The 20,484-nt window shown below is 40.3% G+C and overlaps 1 protein-coding gene across 4 annotated transcripts in view; it reads left to right on the plus strand.

Moving 5' to 3' along the window:
- The first annotated feature begins 9,047 nt into the window (after positions 1 to 9,047).
- The window catches only part of CELF2 (CUGBP Elav-like family member 2), a 374,192-nt gene continuing 362,755 nt past the window's right edge, over positions 9,048 to 20,484 (plus strand). For all 4 annotated transcript variants that reach the window (XM_065626864.1, XM_065626865.1, XM_065626873.1 and 1 more), the window contains exon 1: positions 9,048 to 9,204. In XM_065626864.1, the coding sequence (XP_065482936.1) occupies positions 9,152 to 9,204 (53 nt within the window). In that variant the 5' untranslated portion in view covers positions 9,048 to 9,151. The remainder of the gene's footprint in view (positions 9,205 to 20,484) is intronic.

Genomic DNA, 20,484 nt, shown 5'->3' on the forward strand with positions numbered 1-20,484 from the left:
AATACAGAAACATTGTCCAGGAATCCAGAGATGAGGTTAGGAAAGCTAGATCTCATATAGAATTGGGCCAGGGATGTCAAAGACAAGAAGGGCTGCTATAATTACACAGCTGATAAAAGGAAGGCTAGGGGAAATGTGGGCCCATTGCTCAGTGAGATGGGGAACCTCATTACACGGGACATAGAAACTGAATATCTTCTTTGCCTAAGCCTTGACTAGCAAGACTATCTCTAAGTAATCTAAGGAGTCAGAGACCAGGTGGAAAGGCTGGATCAAGGAAGCTCTACCATTGGTGGATGTGGATCAGGTCAGAGAATACTTAAGCAAACAGGACAGACATAAAAAACCCCATGAGCTATTGGCAACCAACCCAATCCAGATTTAGGATACTCAGCCCATATTAGGTCCTCCAGCTTCCAGAGAAGAATGGATTTGCTTGGGCTATAGCAATTAGATATCCAAATGAGAAAACAAGGATATTTTCCTTGCTCCTCTATGGGCCAAATTATACAATATGCAACTTTCCAGACATCCAGTGTATAGAGGGCAGTGTAACGTTCTACAAAGCTGATTCTCTTCATCTAACTCTTTTTGCAGTCTTTATTGCTTGGATTTTGTCAGATGAAGCAATGAATGTTTATGCCTGAGGTTTAGAAAGTAATAAAAATGTTTCATTTTCAACATAGGTACCTGTGCTTGTCTTTATTGGAATCACAGCATAGACCTTGTCTGGGAGAAAAAGCGCTAACATGCTTGGGCTTTTGTAAATGAGGTCACAAAGGAAGAAAACTGTGACATGAGATTTTGAATATTTTTGAATGAAAGGAAAATATCTCTTGTAAACAAACTGTATGTGTGAATATGACCCGTGTATATAAATAATGCAATCTGGGCCAGAGTAGCTATTAATGCTTTGAAAGATATAAAACTTTCATGAAGTTATGAAGGAAGTAATGGAACAGACAACATGGGAACGAATGAAAGTTTACGTGATGCTTTTTTTGAAATTGGTAGTCATCAGTAACAAAAAAACCACGGTACTGCTTTTTCACAAATAAAAGAAGCTACTTTAGATGATAAAGGCAAATAATTGTACTCAATAATTAAGCAAAAAAAAAAAAAGTCTTCTCCGATTTCCCCTGAATTAGAAAAAGGACTTTTTTAGTGAACTTTTTATATGGATAAATTGCATTTTAGAGTTCCATTTAATTCCAGACTACTACTGATGAAGTAATACTGTCACAAAACTGTCTCCTGTACTGTTTTCACAGGGGTAACATGGTTTTTCTTTTCTCAGGAGAGAAACAGATTCTTTCAGTATGCTCCATGGTGCTTTTGTTTAGATGTACACACACACTTGTACATGGATTTGTAGATGCTTGTGCCTATGCACGCAGATAAGCACTTCAAAACAAAAGCTTCAGGGGAGTTACATGCCCGGAATCAGGACACTTAATCGCTCTCTGTGCCTACAAAAATCTCCTGCCAGCTGTTAAGGCAAAAAGTAGTCTCCTCATTTTTTTCAGATCTCCCTGCCTTTCTAACAGGAAGGGAAAACGGAACAGTGTTATCTCTAGTGAGTGCAGCAAATCTTGAATCCTGACCAGTGTCAGACATAAACTCAGCCTGAGCTGCTGCAGTTCATACACAGGCTAAAAGGATGCTTCTCCGTGCCTTTATATGAAATATGTATGTGATTGCTCAGCCATCTAAAGATTTTTTCTCTTTCCCTACTTGCATGTCATCATCTTTAGGTCAATAGCAAAGCACACTGTCACGGGGGACCTTGTGTTTCTCTCTCTCTGTGTTTAAAGGACACAAACTCCATTTACAAAGTAGGTGTCTGTGGCTGGTACTTTGAAAATCATGTGCCTGAATGTAGTTTAATAAAGATGAATCTCAGAAATGGAAGACTTATGTCACCATTTTCTTAATTTCATAATTATTCCATCTTGATATTTTCCCCTTATTTTCTTCTAGGACTTCAGAGATTTAAATTATTTTCATTTCAAAGAGTATGGCATAGGTGGCCCTTTTTTAAAGCTTCAGGAGTTCCTTGCTTTGCTACGGCAACTCTTAAATTTTTGAAGCACTGGAAGCCATCTGTCTCAACAGATCATGTTCTTTTACACTGAATCACGAACCAGTATTTCAGTTGATTTAGACTTACAACAATCTTGGAAAGGAGGGAATTTCATAAAGCTGCCAATTTTTATGTCTTCTTCTAAAAGTTCCTAGTGTTCTGCTCCGTATATTGCTAGGGTGGTATCCACCCCTCCCAGATGGGAAAGTAGGGCACAGATAAAAAAATTGTTTTCTCAATATCAAGAAGAAAGACTAAGAGGAATTAACTGAATATCTCCTTTACTAATAATCATCCCATCCTCTGACTTCTGTGACCGATAGAAAACCAGAGGTAAATATATGACAAGTCTATTAAAGACACATATGTGTACAGAGCCACGAATTTTCCTTTGTCTCTTTGGATATAGCTTCCTAAATATTTTACATTATGCGTTCAGCATAATTTACTTACTTCAGATTTATGCTTCGAGCCTGCATGAGGCGGCATTCAGATTGTATAAATGCAGCTGTGGTTCATGTGAAAACAAGGCCTTCATAACAAAGCAGTTATTAAGGTCATTACCGAAGTTTTTGTTTTCTGGACTATGGAGGCAGCCTGAACAATAACCTTTTCATGAGGATTCATAAAGACCTCTTGGTGTTCACTGTATGACCTGACACCAAAAGAATGGAAATTAAAAGACAGTGTCAGCTTTGGCTTTTCAGTCTACTGTGGCGCTGGAACAGTTAATGGCTGCTATTTTCCTCTCTACCAAATTTGACCCATGACTCTCCCGAAAGGAATGAAAGAAGCAGATTGGGGTGTGCAAGAAGCTCTTTTTTAACATGTCTGGCAAATACAAGGAGCTTTTCTATTCTTTCTTTCCTTTGGGTTAGGAAGGGCAAGCCCTGCCTCGGACTACAGAAGTGCTTTCCTTCTGCCGATGTTGCTGAATGAAGAAACCCTCCTTCTATCCGATCAAGAGAAATTTAGCACAGGACATAAATGTTTGGCTCATACGCCGTTTGAAAAAAAAAAAAAAAAAAAAAACAAAAAACCCAAAAAAACCCAAACCCCAAAAAACTAGAAACGCCTCAAAAACTATTAGAACGCCGGGAGTTTGGGGAAGGCTGTCTCTTCAGAGAGGCAGGAAAGCATTTCTCCCATAATAAAATACGTTGTAATAGTCATTTTCTGCTAGGTGAATAGGCACAAAACACATCTTTGTTCATAAGGCTTTTTATTGTAGCAGTTGTCACGAGCAAAACCTGAAAGTACTTCAAAATCCATTAAAATCACAATCTGTATATAAAAAAATACCATCTCTTGAAAGTTTGTCTCTACAGACTTTGTAAAAGTGAAAAGTCGATAAGTATGAGACACATTTATATAATTTCAGACTAATGATTAACTGTTAAAGTGCAGTTTTTGTATAATGAGGCCTGCTGTTTAGCAAAGAAACAAAACTCTTAAATCTCTGCAGCTGCTGGATGAAGCCGGCTTCTAAGTTGTTCTGTGTGACAAGATGTGCCGAATCCCAGACTGGTTTGCCATTGACTGGCTGTGAATCAGCAATTGCTGACTGTCTCCGGGGCGTTTTGGTTACAGTACTCTTTCGCAAAGGGTTATTGTCATTTGGATTTATGCCTGCTTTTATCTGCTTTTTCTCTGCTTGTGCCCAAGCACTGCTGGACGACTTTATGCATTTCTTAAACTTAGGGCTTACAATTTCTTGTCTCCAACATCATGTATTTCACAACAAGAGAATGGACTTGCTTTAAAGATTTGTAATACTTGGATTTACTCGTATCGGTTCTAGAAGTGAGATTTCCATTTTTTTTTTCAACAGAACTATTGAATTTTTTGCCAGATTTTTTTCACACATCCAGGCCATGAACGAGTGCCCAAGTTCCCAAGTTAAAACAGCATCTTGCCAACTTTAAAACATTTGGCTGGTCAGCAGGAAAGGAAAAGCTGCTTGTAAAGCACTGGAATGCATTTTCAATTAGTCACTACACTGCTTACAAGGCGAGGTGTTAGGCACTGGGAGGAGAGGCATGGGGGTGGCAACTCTGGTGAAGAGGGACAGCATGAGACAGTCTGGAGAAGAGCCTTTATCAACCCACAGCAGCAGCCCTGAAGTTGGAGACCACTCTTTCATAGATAAGCTTTTGTTTAACAACAGGCTCCCTAGGGAGAGTGAGGTTTTCCTGGTAAAAGACCAGGATTTCTTTCAAATAACTTAATAACGCTTTGTACGAAAGAGTAATGGAAAATATGTGTTGGGAAGGCGCTAGAAGGTTATTTATTTCTCTACTATTGCCTGATAACCAGGCTGTTGGGCATCCTGACTGTTGTGCTTTGGTAGACCTTCCTTAGCTCCTAAAATATTTTGAATGAGATAACACCCTAGAAAGAAGATTAAATAACCAACCTAAACTGCTTACTTTCCTTGGTTTATTTTTCCTGCCCAACAGTATGAAGTCTTCAGTCCAAGAGGTTTCTTATAAAGAAACAGCTGAGGGAAAAAAAAAAAAAAATCTCATTACGTGAAATCATGTTTCTAGTGCGCAGTAGCCATCATTGCTTATGCTTTTTTAAATGCTTTGTCCTGTACTTGACCTTCAAATGTTTGTAGCTAGCTGATCTGGAACTTTTTTGACTCCACAGCTGTCTAAACTAAGGATGATGACATTGCCTAGAGATCCTTTTGTGTATGTGTGTGTACATATGAATACTGGTTTCAAAAGTATATATATATATTTACTTTAACGGGACTCAAAATCTTGGAAAGCTTGTACTTCTTTATCATATTAACTGAGAACTGCTAAGTTCTCACTAGTGGGACATGTTATGGCTTGAGAGATCCAAGTTATACAATAGGTTGGATTTCAGCAGATAGAGGAAACTTTCAGGGTTGTTGCCTTCTGGCTAACTGTAATAAGTTTGCTTAAGTAATATTTCACAGATGTGCTGGCTGTTTCTTGACAAACAAGCTGAAGATCATAGGAAATTTCTTCACTTAAAGCATAAAAATAAAGGTTTTGAAGACGAAGTCCTTAACCACAATAGAAAAAACATTTAGTTAAAAGACGAGCTGTAGTGCCACTATCCAAGCACAAGAGTTAAAATAATTTTACAGTGGGTTTGTTTCTGTTCTATTTGTTTTCTCCTACTATAGCTACATGCTGTATGAAATACGTAAGGCTGTTTTGGAAAATCCATTGCCTGTTGCAAGTTTCTCTGTGCTAAACTTAATCTTCTAGTTTTATTTTTAGAAAGCCTATAGTTGCTTTCTTCAATGTTGTAGGAAAAGCTGGCAAAATACCAGCCAGGTCCAGCAAAATGGAGACCTGGCCTTCGTTTCAGACATGAAGTTGAAGATGAAAACAATTAAAATAACCATAAAAAATTGCAAATGGGAAAGGAATAAGAATCTCTACTCTTCCAGTATAGTTTTTACGTGGATATGTTAGAGGAAATAATGAAGTGTTTTCTGTGGGAAGGCAGTGGAAAATGTGTCTATGGAAAGGATAAAATATACCTGTTAGAGATAAAATTATTGAAATGGAGATAGTTTGTGGAATTTCTGAATGAACAGAGTAAGAGACGCTCAGCATCTTGGTGCAGTGGAGCTCCGGGCAGGTTTGGCACTGACCTGAACTGGGATACAGGGGCTGAGTTGCTGCTCTTGGCTTTGGTTTCTCCATATACTCCAGGGGAAACTGCGATCCTCCACCTCCTGTGTCTCGTCTTTGAAGTCTAGAGATCCAGGAACATCCAACCTTATTGTAAAGGTTTCTTGCCCTTGTAGATCTCACCTACTCCTGACCAGAACAGAAAATGAAAACAGTTAGATCCTTAAGTGGGGTATAAAGGCAGAGCTTCATTGCTTCTTTCTCACCTTGATGTGCAACAGTGGACAGATAGGATGTGATAAGGACTCAAACTGGGCTTGGTGAGGAGACACAACAGGACAGGTATCTTTAATTTTCTTTTGTTTTCAGGCTAAGCTTGAAGCCTTTCTTAATTTGAGTTTGGTCATCAGTATGAAACATTCAGTGAGAAGTTCACATGGGAAAATACATTAATATGGCTCTAAAACCTGCAAATGTGACAGTAAAGTCGTGAGGAAAGAGAAAAGGCAGTGTGCTCTAACCACTTATGTCCTCCCCAGCCTCAAGTGATGCTTTAACATATAACAGTGGCTTACAAACTTTTGGGAAGAAAGGAAGAGACACTGACCAATCCCTTTTAAATTGCTTCCTGCACTGAAAATGAAAGTTTCCTCTGCTCCACAAAGAAACATACCACATGTGTCGATGGAATTTCATTTTCCACGGCAAGCATCTAACCCATCTCCTGTAGGTAAATAAACATATGACCCCAAAGTTTCCAGAGGTGGATACAACCTTTATCTCTGAAAAAGTGTTCAGAGATATGTGTGTATCAGGTAAAAAACGCTCTGTGCCATACTGGTGTTAAGAGGGAGGTGGGTTATCCATAAACCCCCAGCTGTCCTCCACCCTCCTCCCCCAGATCTGCACTTGCAATCTCACCATCACCAGTCTCTGATGTGTTTATCCTTGTTACATCCCTCGGAGACAAAGCAAAGCTGTTAGAGATGTTGCCCAGAGGAGAATGTAAAATCCAGAGGTCTGAAATTGAGGCCTGACTTGTTGAAATGTTCAACTGATGTGGCCCCACAAGCTGAGCCAGGAGCTCCACCACATTGAGGAGCGGAAAAGGAGGCATGAGAACAGAATCACAGAATCATAGAATTATTTCAGTTGGAAGAGACCCTCAGGATCATCGAGTCCAACCATAACCTAACCTAACTCTAGCGCTAAACCATGTACCTAAGAACCTCGTCTAAACGCCTTTTAAACCCCTCCAGGGATGGTGACTCCACCACTGCCCTGGGCAGCCTGTTCCAATGCCCGACAACCCTTTCTGTGAAGAATTTTTTCCTAATATCCAGTCTGAACCTCCCCTGGCGCAACTTGAGGCCATTTCCTCTTGTCCTATCACTTGCCACTTCGAAAAAGAGACCAACACCCTCGACGCTACAACCTCCTTTCAGGTAGTTGTAGAGAGAGAGAAGGTCTCCCTTCACCCTCCGGTTCTCCAGGCCGAACCCCCCAGCTCCCTCAGCCGCTCCTCATCAGACTTGTGCTCCAGCCCCTTCACCAGCTCCATCGCCTCCCCTGCACTCTCTCTAGTATTTCAATGTCCTTCTTATGATGAGGGGCCCAAAACCGAACACAGGATTCGAGGTGCGGCCTCACCAGCGCCGAGTGGAGAGGACTCAATGGACTTTTCTCCTAAATGACAGGTCGATGACATGCTGCTCTTTGAAAAAAGAAGGCATTTTGTGTCCGGGTAGTTTAAAACCAGTTGTTTCTATCTGACCACTCTCTCCTGGCTGCTGTCTGGCAGGGAAAATGGTCACAAAATCATTTTGGGGCAGTGGGAAACCTCATTGTCGCTTTCTGGCATGGGCAAGACTGTGCTGGCTTTGTTCTACAGGGACACCAGCAAAGGGAGGTTCTGGCTGCCCAAAACCAGCCCACGGCATACAAGGGAGCCCCGAAAACAGTTTAAACAAAGCTGGAGTTTTATCTCACCAAAGAAAGAGGTGATGGAAGACTCAAAGCAGCCTCAAAAGTTTATTGTGCCTTATTATATCCTTCATAATGTTTCCATGAGTGTGCGATGTCACACACTACCAGATGTCACATTACTGCTTCTTTCTAACATAAAAGGGCTGATCTTAACTTTTTTTTTTTTTTTCCCTCCCCCAGAACTGGTGGCAGAGGGAAACTCTGAGCACATGCCTATGGTATAAATAGGAAAGTGGAAGTATCTGCCATTTGGGGTAGTTTGCTTCCAACTGAACACTTCATAAGGTACAGTTTTGCTTTCTCCTCCCCTGAATTTTAATTTGGAAATTTGCAGAAATCCCAATAAATCAGTGGAGCTCAAAGAGAGGTTAGTCACCCACAGGACAAATGGAAAACATTTAGTGGGAAAAAAAAATGCAAAAGAGAAATATTTAAATGCAGGAAAATCAATGTCCAAAAGTGTTACAGAAACACAAAAGAAGCCAATCATCTAGATTTTCCTAAACAAACACACTAACAGTGGTTACACAACTTTTCAGATCACCATAGTAATCTGGAGGATGGCTTATTCATTATTTTTTTTAAGGAGCAAAAAAAAGAATAGATGGATTTAATAGATTTATATAGACACCCCTTTCCCTTTCAAACATGTAAAGGGTTACATCTTTCTTTGCTTTATTAGGCTTTTTATTATTCTACCATAATAGTAGTCCTGCTATAAATCAGCCTGCTTTCAGTCACAGCTTCAGCTTACAAGTCTAATAGCTTTAAAAAAAATAAAGGAGGGGAGAAAGATGATTCTGTATTCAAAAGGTTGTGAACTGTTTTTAAATGTGTGTATCTGTCTATACGAGGTCGAGGGGCAAGGAGAGGAGGGAAGGGTGGGAGAGGAGTTGCATTAGAAAGTCCCTCCTTTAAAAGTGTCAAACTCCAACCTGCACGGAATAGGGAAAGGGAGACCCCAGCAACCTTCAGAAAATAATATCAAAGTAAACCTCAGAGGCAGAAGGAAATGCCCAAAAGGAGAAGACTGCAGCTTGCAGTAATCTGTAAATGATTGCTGGCAAAGACTGGAGGCTTCAAGCTTGAGCTGTGTTTGTTCCAAAAGAAAGCCAAGAAGGACGGTGTTAATAAAGAGAGATTTAACTGAAGGCTGTGCTTGGAATAAAGTAGGCTACAAAAAGGTCAAATTTGATCAGTTGGAGCAGATTACAAGGGCTTTAAAAGGTAGTGGTGAAGAAATGAAACTGGGACTGTGAAGCAATATAGCACAAGATTGATTTTGGGGGTGGAGAGAAGCTGGGACAAGTGCTTATCAGCTTGAGAAGGAGGAAGAGCTGTGCTGGGTTTGTTGTCATTCCCACACTGAGTAGAGTACTTGCTGCTTTTGTGGTTAGGCTTCCCTGTCGTGTTTTGCTTTTTTTTTTTAAAATATATATATTTTATTGTTATTATTACTACAATGGTGTCTATAATCTCTGACTTGGATCCTCTGAAAAGCTGGAAAGTTTTAAGGTAGGCCTATGGGTTTTTTTTCTCTTTGGTACAGGCATTTTTGGTTTAGTCCTAAATTAACTGGAGCTTGAGTTATAATCGAAATGTGAGCCCTGGGCTTAAGTAAGAGAGGAGTTTCTGGTAATTAGAGCCCTTTTAAGATACGGCAAACCTTTAAGCAGATGTTTAGAGAGACCCGAGGGAGATTTTTAAAATATACTTCTCAGTGTTACAGTGCAGTGAGGAATTTTTTGTTTGTTTGTTTTCCTTTTTTTTTTTTTTTTTTAAGTAGAAACTGCTCTGTAAATTGAAGTTAATAGTAAAGGCTCACACCAGTTGAAACTGCAGGATTAACTCTCTGGTTTCCTCGCTGTGCTCTGCAGGGGAATGGGTGGGAAACTTCAGAGGAGAAAAAGAAAAAAAAGCATAAAAGTTGATCAAGAAAGGGAAAATAGTCTTGGGGGCAGGAAGGGGGAGAAATGTCCTTGTTCTGTTTTGTTGTTGAAACTTCCAGTTTGCTGTCCCACTAAGGCATGTGTTTGATACTTTAAAGTTGCTACTGATTTTTATCTTAAACATTGCTATTTGTTTCTTTGAACAGTGAAAAATGGTAACTTGAACTGCTAAAAGGAAGGATAAGGGGAAAAAAAAAATCACTTTTAATGCCTGCTGCAGATATTAAAACTCCACAGTGTTAAATGTCCATGTTTAATGCTGCTATAAGTGCCTAGTTTTGCCTATTGAGAATCCAGATGTGTAAAAAGTTTGCAGATGGTTTGCAGAAACTTCACTAAAACATTGGAACCATCTGGGAATGTAGATGGTGAAATTACACAATTAGTTAAATAGAAAGTTTATTTCCCTCAGCTCTTAAGCAAAACGTGAAGCTGCACCTAATACAGTATAATTTTGGGGAGAGGAGGGGTTGTATTTTTTGTTTGTTTGTGGGTTTGGTTTGTGTTTTGGTTTTGCTTAAGGGAATAAATCACATGGATTTTGAGGGGGTGTGTGAATTGTGATATTACTATGTATAGATATAGATATAATTAATAATAATATTTTTAAGTATTCTTGAACTTGTTGGTACAATATTTTAAAGGACTTAGTGTGTCCTGAGCTGAAAGATGAAAAAAACCCCTTCAAAAGTCAAACTATAAAGTCTACTTACATGACTCGTTTTTGGTTTGGTTTTGGTTTTTTCCTCATACTAGCAGAGTGTCAAACTTTCTTTTTTCAGAAGTTTAACTGTCTTTGGCCATCTTCAGAGCTTGGGTGTAGGAATGTGGACTAAGTTCCTTTATCCTTGTCTGTGGTATGAGACTTGGCAGAGCGGTCCTATTGCATTTTTTTTTTTAAGTCATTTAGGACTGTCAGCACAGGATGATGAGTTTCCACTTGACTTCCAAAACTTTGGTGTGGATGTTAGCTCACATGTAATGTGGTGAAGGATGGTGGAGTGCAGGGCTGTGATTGGCATCTGGGGCGAGCGGTCGCACTACGGACCAGAGCCAGGCTGACTTCTGTGAGTCTTCACTAATGAATGCCAGTAAAGTGCTTTTGCAGGGCTCCATATGTGTTGTCTTACAGTGTGTGTGCTCCAGAAAAGCTATTCTAGGAATTATTGTAAAAGTTTACCTAGCTCTATGAGACTACTTCTGATTCCTTGGCTAGTCAGGTCAGGTGATACCTAGGTTTTGCTGAGTTGAAGGATGGCACAAAGGACTTGAAAGATGGGAAGGTTTGAGAAGGGGAAACTTTTGCCCTCTTGAAGAATCCTGTTTTCTTAGAAAAATAATGTGTTTACATGACTCTGGAAGAAATATCTCCCTGGCACTCTTCCCCTACAGCATGACTGAAGTTTCCCAACTTTGTGTGTGAATCTGGAGGTTACAGCTGTGTGGAGACAGAGCAGGTCAAAGATGTGGTTAAGTCAATTTTACTGGACGTTTCTTTGTAGTTTCTGTGTATGATTACAGCAGCAACCCCATACAGATACGTCATTGTGTAGTTCAACTGCAGGATGCAGAGGGTTAAGAGATGGGAAAAGTCAGTATGTAATATAAGTTAAACGATCACTGACAGTCAAAAAAAAAAAAAAAAGAGCTGGAAGTCAACATGCAGCTCAAATGCCTCATGACTTATTAAATTGCAATGCCGCTTACTACTTTTTCTTAAAAATTTGAGTTCCTTTTCTGCAGGCAAATTTCCAGCCTGTTTGATGCCTCTGAGCTTACCATTTTTAGTATCTACCCTCCATGTACCAAGGGAGCCTACACCTAACAGTAACAAAAACTAGAGGAGTGTTTCTGTGTTTCTCTTAGGTGGCACAAAGCAATTCTTTAAGACCCAAATGAAATGCGGTAGCGAATGCTACGATCAGCTCGAGAGTAGTGTCCTGTGGTGACAAATTCTCAATTTTGTTTGCCTTGTGCACTTCCTGTAATTTATTCTGTGACACACTCACAGTCTGAGACCTGATCAGCTTGGGTAGAGCCTGAAGGATGCAGATCTTGTGGAGGTGGGGGTAGTAATTGCATTGAGGCTTAATAATTCCCAGGGGCTCAGACCAGACATGGGCTGCCTTGGTGCTGGCTACCCTCATCTCAGCTGAGCTCTGGCTCCTCTGCTCCCCAAATCCCCCTGAAGCATATTTGCTGCCCTCTGGGTACAAGTGATAATAGAAGAAAAGGTAAAACATAACAACACACAAGGTTCTGCCTTGTGGTGGAGCCCAAAGGATGGGAGAGGTGATGTTGGAGGCTGGCAGGGGATTCTGCTGGACTCTACCCAGCAGGGCTGGGAGAGGTAGCAGAGGAATTAAAATAAATAAATGGCAATATGGTGTGTGTATATAATATTACATCAGGCCTCCCTCTTTGTCTGTGGCTGTCCAGGGTAGGACAGTGAGAGCTGCAATACTTTCTGGCAAGTCTCAGCACCCGCTGGCTTCATGTTACTGCAAGGGGGGAGAAACTCGTGGGATCTAAACACTGTTTAATGTGCAGAACAAAACCCACTTCAGCAAATATTTTCTTTCTCTGGATTTCTTGATAGTGATCTGATTATTAAAGTTATGGGAAAGTAAATCTTGGAGTGTTCACGGATTTTATTTTTTTTTCCCTCTCCTGTTGTCTCTTTTCAGATAAGCTCCCAGCAGAAGATCTGTGCTTTGACATTAACACACTGCTGCCTGATCTTCCCTTAGAGATGCCTTCTCACTTTTCATAATGTAACTAGAATAAGTACTGTGTCTGTACTCCTTGCAGCCAGGAGGCACTGGCAAATCTTCGGGACATTTTAAAAATCCTTTAGAGCCTTACCAGTAAATGGTGTGTGCTTGAAGTCCCATTTACCTGTCTCCAAAATGATACAGGGAGTTGAGATCTCATGCCCTTAGTGCATAAGAGAGAGTGAGATCTGTTGCTGTGACTCCAGAGACATCTCTAATCTCTGTTCAAAACTTTTCCTGTACTTCTGTGACGTGGTTTTGTTGCTCATATGTGACAGGGACAGCTTTGGTTGCTGTTTCTGAAGCCAGAGCCTGTGTTCTTGGCCCCAAAACCAGTAGAAGTGGAGCAGTAGCCTGGAAAGGAGAGGCACAAAAAGGAGAACAAAAAAATATCTGTGGAGGCCACGTCTTCTCTGTCGGTTTTTTTTTCTCTTAATTTGTCTCCAAAAAGGCTAAATGCAGCTCTATAAATCACATGAGTTACCTATACAGGCAAGACCTTGTACCCCTTTGCATTCCTGTCCGAAGAAGTATGTGAACTTTCTATGGCCTGTTGCTAGGAAAAAAAAAATGGTTTTAACTTGACTTCACAACCTCAAGGTGAAATCCAAGCAAAGAGTAGGAGTTTTTGCTCAGATGAATGGTCAACTTACAGTCTGTGAAGCACCAAATCTTGCTGTTCTGCTCTGCATACAGAAGACCTGAATTTCACAAGTCCTATTGAAGTTGCCCATAAAACTTGGCTAGTAGAGCTGGGAACATCTTGTTTGGAACACGTCATGTGTCAGGCGGATGTACCGATTCAAATGTTCTCTCCAAAATGCCTTTTCCCAGTGTGCACACCATCCAAACAGTCTGTAAATGATTTGGCTTTTCAGGAAAAAAAAAAGTGGGTTTCATGCTTGGCAAGTCAGTCCAGAAGGAACAATTTCAGCTTTGTTGGTGTCTCTGTATTATGAGCTATTTTGGGCAAATAGTGCTACCCCCACACCCCGCTCCTATGACTGCCTGTGAATTAAAATGGGTTAAATAGATTCAAGGTTTTCAAATTGGGGAAGGGGGCCTGGGAGTGAGAGGAGAAGTACACACAACAGCTCAAATTTGATTGCTGGCACAGAATAAACTGAAACAACCATAGTGATAAGAGTCTTGTTCCTGATTCGGCTTTTGCCTTTCCATCTTAGCAAAGCTTAAGATAAGGCATCCTCTGTTGTATTCAGTATCTGAACAGACCAGTTTAGTGCGTGGACCCCCAACACAGAACTAGTGTCCAGAAAAGGGAGTAAAAAAAAGTTGTTTCACACGTGCTTTACTCTGAGGACCTGAACAATGTTGTCTCCGTGTGCTCCTCAAAGACGAAAGAAAACAAGCCCTGAAAGTTTGGCCCAGGGACATAGTACTGGACTCCATCACCACCATGAAATACAGATAATGGAATTTCAGATGTCAGTGGAGAATATAAATTCTCCCATAATTGCCACAGCGTGCTTGCTTAAAAAAAAAAAAACAAAAAAAGTGTGAGAGTGTATATATTTTGTAATAAGCAAAAACGCATTTGTGAAATGGTTTTCTGGTTAACCCCTCCAAAAATACAGATCATGTCAGAGATGACACTGAAAGGGATGTTAGTGAAGGTCATATAAGTCCCAAGTCGTGACACAGACAAGTATCACCAGAGGTATGATGATTGTTACTAAGCTCTGGTATGTGAAATACAAGCAGCAAAATGTAGTCTGAATTCCTCTGCTTTCAGTTTGAACATGTGGCTGTATAACCACTCAAATGAGTAACATGGGCGTGAAAAATTAGGGCCAGCTATGTTGAAGTATGAGGTTTTTAATCACTTTTTCGTCTTTTGTGTCTGTGCTTTCTCTGCACTTTTAGGGGACAATACTCTGAGGGGCTTTTTTGTTTGGCTTCTTTTCTTAAAAAGGCAGGATATATGGGGTGATTGAAATAGTAAAGATAACAAAAAATAGCAGATTACAATGTAAGACACTCCTGCATCTATTGTTGATGGCTGAGAAAGTCCTCTAGTCCTTCTCTAAGCCTGTGCAGATTTATTCTTGCATCTTTATTTTCCCCTGATTAAAATTCAATATCGCTCTTTTCAATAAGAGGTTATTCTCCACCGTTTTACTAAAAACAATCCACTTTTCATATCAAGCCTGTATACAAGCTTATTACATCTTGTTCATTTGGACATGAGTTGTTAAATCTTTCAAGTGCTTTATGGAGGATTTAACCATCCAATTCAAACGAAAGCTCTATCGCAAAGAGGTTTACTTACTGTTGCTGCTGTGTTCCTTTGCCTAATTGTTTAAATTGTCCTAACCCCTAAAACATAATAAAAAATTACTGCACCAGCAACACAGATGCCAAGCAAGAGTCTATGATGGTGTGTAGTAACATCCTCCCAGCCACCAATTATTTGCAGTTTGGGCTCTTCCAGCAGTGATGTGTCTCTTTTTTTTTTTTTTTTTTGACGAATGCTCCCTTCATGGGTTTATCTGACTAGTTTTGCAGATTTAACTTTGAGGCCACAACATCTTGCAGCAAAGAAATTCTGTGGATTGACACAGCGTTTGCATCTATGCTAACAAAACCTTGGACTGGAAGGGCTCTTTTACATGTAAACTTGCATCCATGTTTTGGGATATGTGGTAGCTGTTTGGAGTTGTTGACCTGCCAAGGCCTTGAGATGTTGAGTTCAGGTTCCCTTTATTTTAGAGGGGAGGAGGAGGTTGTGTTGTTTCTGCATGATTAGTGACATCCAGTTAAATGGATGCACACATTGCAGGATGCAGGTAAAAAGCAGATCATCCTTTTCTACACACATTATTTAATCATACTGACCTTCATCTACTATTTCATCATCTTTATTTCTTAAATCAATGTGAGTCCTAATGTACTTCTGCAGCTCTTTCATAACCAACCCATCGCAAATGTTAATCTTTGTCTAGTTGTGCACTCAGTGGAACTGAAATAAGAAGGAAATTGCCTGTAGAAAGGAAACGTAACTGGGCAGTGAGTTACTAAATCTCTGCATGCCTCGGTTCCCACCACTCACATGGAATTGGTAATAGCTGTCTTACCTACTTTGGCTATAAAATTTTCATGGCTATAGAGATGTACAACTCTGTCCGTATAAAGCCCACAGCAGTGAGGGCTAAGCCTGGGGCTGGGCTTTTCACCACTTGCCCTCATAAAAATAATTTATTAAATGAAACCAGAATTTAACTCTTTTCAAGACAAGCAATCCCTTGCTCATTTACTAAAACACTTTCTTTAGCATTTCTGCCTTGGCAAGGCAGCTCCACAGGTCAGCCACTCAAATTCCTCACAGGCACCAGTTTTTTTTTTTCCAAGAAGTTGTTAGGCTGAAGTTGGCTGGAGCCTGGAACACAGAGCTGAATGATCTGGCTGAGCTTTGCCTAATGGTAAATTACTTTGCTAGGGCATTTGGTTTTCTTATTTTTCCCCTTTAAGTTTTCTGTGTGTGTGATGCTTCTGTTTAGTAACCCTTTATAAAAACTTGTAAGCTCAGTTACCGTTCTGCTTTATTAAACTCCCCTCCAAGCTTAGTCTCTCCTTTGGTATGTAGTTCCTTCTCTGCTTAGCTCATCTTTTCATGTCTGATAGCAGCACATGTGAATAATTATTTTCATAGGCTCATTTCTTGCTCTCCTTCATTTTTCTAATCCCTTCCTCACTTGACATGCAACTTTACTTGCCTGCATTTCATCGCCATCCTTCACACATACCTGTACCACATGGGATTTTTGCGGCTATTGGTAGTGTGCCCCACTAGAGGCATTGGTGGTGTGCCCGATTAGAGGAATTAAAGTCATCTTGTAGTTATTATTCCAGCATTCATTATGACAGTATTGCCTATATAACAGGCTTTGTTTTGTTCAAGAGAGATTCATTAAAGATCTCTTGCACCCCTGCTAGTCTTAAGGTGCCATACCAAGGATGGAGCAAAGGAAGGTGAAACTGGAGATATTTGCAGTCTCTCTTCCTTGGGCCTTTACATCAAGATCTAAAGGATTTTCTTCTGCTTGACCTGAGCAGGAGCTAAATTTCTTATCTGTGAAGAAAATGCTCTATCAGCAAGTTGCCGATGACACCAAGCTGGGAGGAGTGGCTGACACACCAGAGGCTGTGCTGCCATCCAGCGAGATCTGGACAGGCTGGAGAGTTGGGCGGGGAAAAATTTAATGAAATATAACAAGGGCAAGTGCAGAGTCTTGCATCTGGGCAGGAACAACCCCAGGTTCCAGTACAGGTTGGGGAATGACCTATTGGAGAGCAGTGTAGGGGAAAGGGACCTGGGGGTCCTGGTGGACAGCAGGATGACCATAAGCCAGCACTGTGCCCTTGTGGCCAAGAAGGCCAATGGCATCCTGGGGTGTATTAGAAGGGGGGTGGTTAGTAGGTCAGAGAGGTTCTCCTTCCCCTCTCCTCTGCCCTGGTGAGACCTCATCTGGAATATTGTGTCCAGTTCTGGGCCCCTCAGTTCCAGAAGGACAGGGAACTGCTGGAGAGAGTCCAGCGCAGCCACGAAGATGCTGAAGGGAGTGGAGCATCTCCCGTGTGAGGAAAGGCTGAGGGAGCTGGGTCTCTTGAGCTTGGAGAAGAGGAGACTGAGGGGTGACCTCATCAATGTTTATAAATATATAAAGGGTGGGTGTCAGGAGGATGGAGCCAGGCTCTTCTCGGTGACAACCAACAGTAAGACAAGGGGTAATGGGTTCAAGCTGGAACACAAGAGGTTCCACTTAAATTTGAGAAGAAACTTCTTCACAGTGAGGGTGACGGACACTGGAACAGGCTGCCCAGGGAGGTTGTGGAGTCTCCTTCTCTGGAGACATTCAAAACCCACCTGGACACCTTCCTGTGTAACCTCATCTGGGTGTTCCTGCTCTGGCAGGGGGATTGGACTGGGTGATCTTTCGAGGTCCCTTCCAACCCCTGACATTCTTTGATTCTGTAATAGTTCCCTATGGGTGTTGTCTGGTGGGTATCCCTGTCTCCCAAGGAACCTGTTCACACTGCAAGAGCTCTAATTCTCCTGAAAAATGTTCTGTGGCACTAAAAAAATTCTTAAAATAACCTAAATGTTACCATCCAATTTCTTTTACGTGAGCAGCTGAACATGCTTCTACTGATTATACTCTAATTTTCCTTAATAAAAAAACCCCACACACCTCATATGAATTACATTTCTATGTAACTTCCTCAGATGCTTTTTATTTGCTTGTGTGTTTCCCCATGTTTCATCACAAGTGGAAGAGATTCCTCAGTTTTTTGTTTCTCACCTGGGAAAGTCCGTGCACCCTTTGCGTACAGAGTTCATTTTGATAATTCATTGTAGGATACTTGTTCTTGAGTTGGTCCCAAGCTGAGATTAGTGGACCACTTTATTACTGCAACTGAACTCCTGTTGATCTGCAGATACTGGCCTTTCGTTGTTGCTCGCTTGTTTTTTTTCCAATTGAATTTTAAAACAGAATATTTTCTAAAGGAAGAACTACTGGGAGACTCCAGTGATCATCACAATAATTGGACTGTCTCTCTCTTTTGTTGAACATGTGGATTTCAGATTACTGGAAAAATCTGCTGTGTTAGTTGTGCTGGATTTATCTCCTTTTCATTTTTTTTTTCTGTTGTTAAGTTAAGTTCTCTGTAGCCAGTTATCTTCAAGAAATACTTTATATAGAAAATTTATATCTGTTAAAAAATAATTTACTTGTTCAAGTAACTTTGCAAGAGTGTCCAGTAGTGGAAGACTGATTCTTAGTTTAACATACCTGAACTACAGACTACTTTTATGTATTAAATTAGTAGATCAATGGAGTCAGAACTTAGTTGGGGTTGGAAATCTTTGTACGAATTTTTAAGTGATTTGATTAAGTATATTCCATCTGAGAACTTGTAGGATAATATGGAAAGCTTTAAAGTAAAAGTGAGATTTTTATGTAGATTTAAGACTCTTAGTTTTAAGTATGTGTCTTGATTTCTAGGTCTCAAAGAAAACAGTGATGTATTATAAAAAGGACTTCAAGTGAGCGTTTGAAGTGGTGGGTGAAGTATGTGGACTTGATAATCTTTCTCTACAAAGAACAGGTTATAAGTATAAGTGAATTAATTTACTTGTGTCAACCCAGCACTACTCTTCCCGTTACACCCATCCTGAACCAGGAGGCACTGGCAGATTTCAACCTGACACTACTTAATTCTGCAAATAGTAACTAAATTCACCTTGAAGCAATTGTAGGATGAATTTCATTTCTTTTAGGCGGTAATTACTCTTTGCTTTAAGCAAGGGGTTACTATATATTAATCAGAGGTGGTTTCTCATCCCTGAGGGGTTTGCATGGATTTACATTTGACTTCCTTCAAGAAGTACTGTGTCCATCATCTATTTTATGTATTTGAGCCTAAATTTTTACGTGCCATGTTAGTAGAGCTGCTGGGCATGTTTGCTAACTTGGCACTTCAACTGGGCATCCTTTCTGCCCTAATGTGGTCTTAGGGAAGAATTTCAGTCCCACCAGTAGCTGGCACTGCTGAGGCTGGTGAGTGTCCCTGTAGCCCTTGGACTTCCCCCTTGTTGGAAAAACTGACCTTGCCAAGAGTTGCAAAATGTTGTTGACTGAGGTCAAGTTTCCGCTGGACATGCCAAAATAAAGGATTTATGTGGCCTGAGAAGAATTACAGGCTTGGGAGAGGAAAATAGGTATTAAAAGTCTCAAATGGGGTGTCGGGGAGAAAAGTATTTAAACACCGATGTAAACTTTCATTGACTCCAACAGGAATTAATTGGTAGGGTCTTTTATATGCCTTTTGGGGTTAGATTTCCAGCTGACACAAACTGACAAAGCTCCACTGAGGAAGATGTACTCTGAGTAATTGGGAGTTGGGCCCCATGTGTTTTGCAGAAAACTTGACATCTTTCTTTCTATAAATATAGATTTCTGTATCTAATAGGAGAAAAAATGTCTTAGTCAGAGCACTTACAATACTAATTAATTCCAGCCTCTTGATGCCCAGATTTACTCTGTCTGGAGTCTGGATTCTAAAAAGTTCTTGGGAATAATTTTACAATAACTTTTAGTTTCGTAGTTATTTTTCCATGTATTTAGAAGAAACAGATGACCTGGCTCTTGGCTCTTTAGTCAGCTTTCAAGTAGACTAATAGATTAACATAATCTATTAAAAAACCTAAACTTATGATATACTAGGTTGCAGACAAGCTGTGTAAACTAACTATAAAAGTTTCATACCAACTTTAAATCATTGGAAAGTGGTGATAGAAGGAACTGAACTTAAACTTGCTGTATTGTAAAGTGGCTTCTTTTTTTTTTTCCCCCTACTTATCTAAGCTGAAAGTTTCCTGATACTTTGAAAAAGGATTTTTTTTTTTTTAATTTGGTTTTTAGCAGAAAACTCGGAACAATGTGATTCCCACATACAGACCTGGGACTGTTCTTAGACTTAGTTTCAGATCTCCCTGCTGTTCACTGTGGGTTGCAGCCACTTCTGTTGCCAGTAAGTTGCTCTGTTTGCCATAAAATTCATTAAAATATACGGTTAATGAGAGCTTACATTGTGCACAGAGGCCTTACAAGTGCAACTGCAGGGTCTTGTTATGTGATTGTTCAAAGCCAGCTAGATCACTATTTTGTGTGGACTTTGAGGTCTTCTCTTACATCTTTATTCTCATTCTTCTCATAAGAATTTAAAAGCAGTATCAGTTCTCCACCCACACACCCCAGAGAAAAAACAAGTTACTCTCTCATTAAGAGGTCTCCTAATTTAAAAGTACCTTCTCTAGTAATATTTTCTGTAATAAGCTATAATCTGAATTTTTCTATTGATATGAGCCTGGGATGCAATCATTGCACTTTATATCCTTTCTTCTCTCTTATCTGCAGATACTGTAAAACCACGCATGGAAGGGCATCCAACAACAAAAATAGGCAATTATTTTACAGTGACAAAGTAGTACAAATACTTTGATCCACTGCAAAGAAAATTCATGTTGTTCACATTGATGTGGTTGAGTA

This window comes from Caloenas nicobarica, chromosome 1, assembly GCF_036013445.1.
Source record: "Caloenas nicobarica isolate bCalNic1 chromosome 1, bCalNic1.hap1, whole genome shotgun sequence".
Taxonomy (NCBI): Eukaryota; Metazoa; Chordata; class Aves; order Columbiformes; family Columbidae; genus Caloenas; species Caloenas nicobarica.